Raw genomic sequence first — 4,106 nt, forward strand, 5'->3', positions numbered from 1 at the left:
CTGCGGCCATCGGGGCGCGCGACCCCGGCTGCGCGTCGGTCCGGGCGCCGGTCTGCCCGCCGTCACCATTTCGCGCTCACCACTGCCCCCCCTAGAGAAGCCGAGGGACAAAGGGCTAGGTGGCGGTCACTTCGTCGCCGTTAATGCCACTAATGAACAAGTTAGGGCAGGCTGGGTGTGAGCTCGAGCCGGGCACCCTGCCTCCCTGACCCCCGGCTGCCCTTCCCGAGCTGGCCGAGCTCCCCCGCCCCTGAGCTGGCTCAGGCCAGCCCCCCCCCCTCGACCCGGGCCCCCAGTCATCGCGTGTGGTGCCCAAACCTGTGCGTCCGCAGGCTTCTGAGGGCTGTCTCCCCACCAGACCCATTTTCCCAAGGGCGGGGGAGAGGGGCTGTGAGACCCTTCTGAGACCAGCGATTGGGGCTGTAGCTCCCCAGAGGATGTGCGCCTTGGAACCTCAGGGACTGGAACTGGGCGGTCTGGGGGTGAGGCTGCCCCTCCTTCACCACTACCTGAATGGCCTGAGCCTCGACTCTTGGGAGGAGGAGGTGGGTGGACATCAGCTGTGTGTGCAGAATGCTCCTGGCTGGCACTGGGGGTTTGGGGGAGGCACAGAAGGGGCCCAGGCAGGCATTGGGCAGTCCCCTGCTCAAAGGGGTCCGCCTGCGCCAGGTTCCAGTGCACTTTCTGGAAGGTAGAGGGGCTTGCAGACCAGCCAGTTCAAACTGGTCATTTGCTTGGATTCCCAGAGCAGGTTAGCAGCAGAGCTGGGGCCTCCCAGGGAACCCCAGGTGGGGAATGCTTGCCCAGACCTGGCCTGCACCAGGGCGTTAAACCCAGGCTTTGCAGCGCCCACCTTTGGAGGGCTGGACTTGGCTGGGCTTGCCCCAGGTCTTGTGCTGCAGCTGTGCTCAGGGGGGCCGAGAGGAATGGGGGCTGTGTGCCAAGGTGGGCCGGTCGGGGCGTCAGTGGGAGTCTGGCAAGCAGCGAGACAGCAGAGCCGTGGTGTGACCATGGGACCTGTTAGTTGGGCGCAGAAGGACCTCCAGCCTGGCTGGACACTAACCCTCCTGGAGCACTTGCCACATGTGGGTTCGGGAGGACCCTTGGGAGGGCAGGGGCGGAGGTTTGCTTTGGGAAGGCGACGTGGCCCTGTCGGTGTGGAGGGAAGAGGCACTTTCTCTGCAGCCTGCAGCCCCCGGGGGCTGCGCGCCTCCCACCCCTGCCCCGTCCGACCCGATCACTGTTACAGGTGCGCTGCCAGTGGACCGCACGCCGCCCTCTACCGAGGAAGGAGACTGGGAGATGGGGGGGGCGCATCAGCCCCACCCCCGCACCCAGCTGTTAAATGACCAAGTCCTGCTTCCCTCCTGTCCTGGGGCTCGCAGCTTCACCCCACGTTGTTGGTCCCACTTGGCCAGAGCTGCCTGTGCCACCTCGGGGGGACGCCCAGGCCCCCAGTCCCATTGCTCCTGTCCATGCAGTTGTACAGCTTCTTGGGCCCACTCCCCCAGACTCCATTGCACGCCTAAGCCAGATGTGGCTTCTGCCAACACATGGCTGCCCAGGCACCCCACAGGCATTGTCCATGCTCTAGAATTTGGAAGCCAAGATGGGGACCAAGAGGCAGGCCTGTCCCACAGAGTCCATTGTCTTGTGGGGACAAGGTTCCCTGGATGCCCAGGGGCCCCTCTGCCCAGCAGCCCACGGGTTTGAATGCCATCTGCTCCTCACCCCGCTGCAGCAACCCCGTCCATCCTCAGGGTGAGCCCAGAGCTCACTGTTGGCCTCTCCCATCGGCCGTCGTGCTGGCCCTTGCGTCCAGACCACGCAGCTGGCACACCATGTGTGGCAGTAGGGCGTGGGCTAGGAGGCCTCTGCTGTGGTGTCACAGGACCACCGTGTGCTCAAGTGTTGGACAGGAGACAATCTTTGGCAAGCTTTGGTGTCCCCAACACTGGCCCAGCAGGCACCAGGAACGTTCCCTGTAAAGAGCCGCATGAGGGGCTAGCAAGGACCCCCGGTCAGCCTAACCTCTGGGCCGCTGAGGGAACTGGAGTCTCAGGGCCCAGGGCCCAGGGTCACAGGTCTCGTGCCAGCCCTTGTGGGAGGCTGGGCACTTCCTGCACCTGGCAGCGAGAGGCTGGCCCTGGGCACACCTCAGGTGCCGAGTCTGGCAGGGCCCTGCAGCCTCAGGCCAGTGGGCTCATCTTAGAGTAGGGCCCCACCCCACGCAGGGAATGATGAGGTGTGGGGGTGTTGGCTGCATACCCAGGTTCAGGGCGGGGGGCGCGCTCTCAAGAAGGCCCATGTTCCTCTCTCCCTCCGCCCCACGGGCTGGGTGAGCAGACTGCCCCCCACACTGGCCCTCTGGAGGGACGTCCCGCAGCCACCGCACACCTTCGCTCCTACCCGGGCTTTGTCCAGAGCCTCGCCCTGGGTAGGGGCTGTTGGCTCAGAGGGGCATCGCCCTGGGCAAGAAAAGGCTCCGGGCTGCACCCGAACGGGCTCGGGTGGACCTGCAGGGGCGCAGGCAGCGCGTGGGCCGGGCACCCAAAGCCCCTCGCCTGAGCGCGCCGGGCTTGCAGACCGTGGGCGGGTCCCGGAGCAGCCTTGGGGGTGCCTCTTCTGTGGGCCCCTCCTGGCCGAGGTGGTGGCAGCTCCTGTGGCCTGGGAGAGGACCCCTCCACAGAGGTTGCCAAGGGCCGAGAGTGGCCGGAGCTGCTGGCCCAGGGCTGACCCCACCTCCCTTGGCGCGGAGCCTCCGGCTCCCTTCCGTTTCCTTAGTGACCAGCTGCAGCAGCGAGGGGAAAGACTCCCGGAGGGCGGGGCTGCCGGCCCCTCCCCTGGCCGCAGGTCCCTGGGGCTGGCCGCTTTATCTCTGCGGGGGCAGGCGGCCAGTCCCGCCTCTGGAGCCAAGGGGGCCTTGGGGTGAAAGGGTCGAGGGCCCCCCCAAGGCTGGAGGGTGGAGAACGGAGGTCCACAGCCTGTCCCTGTGGGCCAGCAGGACACGCCTCCGTGCACAGTTACAAAGAAGCCTGCCTCGCAGGCACACCGACAGAGCCAGGCGCTCGACTGCCCAGGAATGCGGGGCTGGCATCTGGGCAGAGCTGCTTCGGGGACATGCTCCACTGCCCTCGGTCCAGAGCCAGGCCCCATTCCCTGAGACCTCCGGTGCACCGAGGGAGCCTCTCCCGAGCAGGGGTGGTCCCCGCACAGCCACCAGTAGAGGGCAGACTCCCCACAGGCCACACCGGTGACCTCAGTGCTGGGCTGGCGGTCCCCTATTGTCCGAGGGAGGCTTTGCCTGGTGTGGTGCTGCTGCTGCCACTGGCGGTCCAGGTGGACGCTGGGACCCACTGGCCAGGACTTCTCCCCTCTCCTTCCCCGCCACCATCTGCTCTGTGACGCACTCCCACTTCGTCGAGCCGGCGGGGAGTGGGGGGGGGTTGGGGGGATCCTTGGCCCCAGCTGACAGGTAGCCGGGCTGAGGAGTGGAAAGCCGGGCCAGGAAGTGGCCGAGTGTTGGGCGCAGGAGCTCCGTGACGGCGCGGCCTCCTTCCGGGCCGCTGACAGCAGGGGTGGGGTTGGCAGGGCTGGCCCTTGGCCGCGCGGAGCGCAGTAGCGTCCTTGTCACGCAGGAGCCTCGGGTGCTGAGGGCTGGCACTTGCCGGGGTGGCTGAGGCCGGCTAGGGCTCTGTTCTCAGACCCCCTGGACAGCGGGGCTTTGTGTGGTATCACTGCCAGCTCCGGCGGGGGCCCCGGCGGCACCCCACAGCTGGCACTAGCCTCTGGGGGGCTGAGCCCGGACAGGCAGCTGTTCCCGCTGCCGACAGCCAGACTGCAGGGTGGAAGGGCTGTCGGGCAGTTGCCGCCCCCCGCCACCCCCACCCTCCACGGCCAAAGAGGCGAGCTGACGGCCGGAGCACAGAGCCCCAGCGTCTGGTCGGGATCAGCCGCAGGCCCCACCTGCCTCCACTCGTGGCCAGCCCCCGTCGCCCCTCCTCAGGCCCCCCAGCCTGAGCAGCTGTCTGCTCCGCCCCGGCCCTCGCTCTCCGGGCTCTTGTCTTCTGTGGGGCACGGCAGGCTCTCGCGTGGGGTCCTCCCTG

The 4,106-nt window shown here is 67.7% G+C and overlaps 1 protein-coding gene across 1 annotated transcript in view; it reads left to right on the forward strand.

The window, feature by feature from the left end:
- The first annotated feature begins 437 nt into the window (after nucleotides 1–437).
- The window catches only part of TMEM201 (transmembrane protein 201), a 17,227-nt gene continuing 13,558 nt past the window's right edge, over nucleotides 438–4,106 (forward strand). The window contains exons 1-2 of the mRNA XM_004679311.2: nucleotides 438–545; nucleotides 2,442–2,588. Coding sequence (XP_004679368.1) covers nucleotides 438–545; nucleotides 2,442–2,588 — 255 coding nt within the window. The remainder of the gene's footprint in view (nucleotides 546–2,441; nucleotides 2,589–4,106) is intronic.

This window comes from Condylura cristata, unplaced genomic scaffold (genome assembly GCF_000260355.1).
Source record: "Condylura cristata isolate star-nosed mole 26May11 unplaced genomic scaffold, ConCri1.0 scaffold00008, whole genome shotgun sequence".
Taxonomy (NCBI): Eukaryota; Metazoa; Chordata; class Mammalia; order Eulipotyphla; family Talpidae; genus Condylura; species Condylura cristata.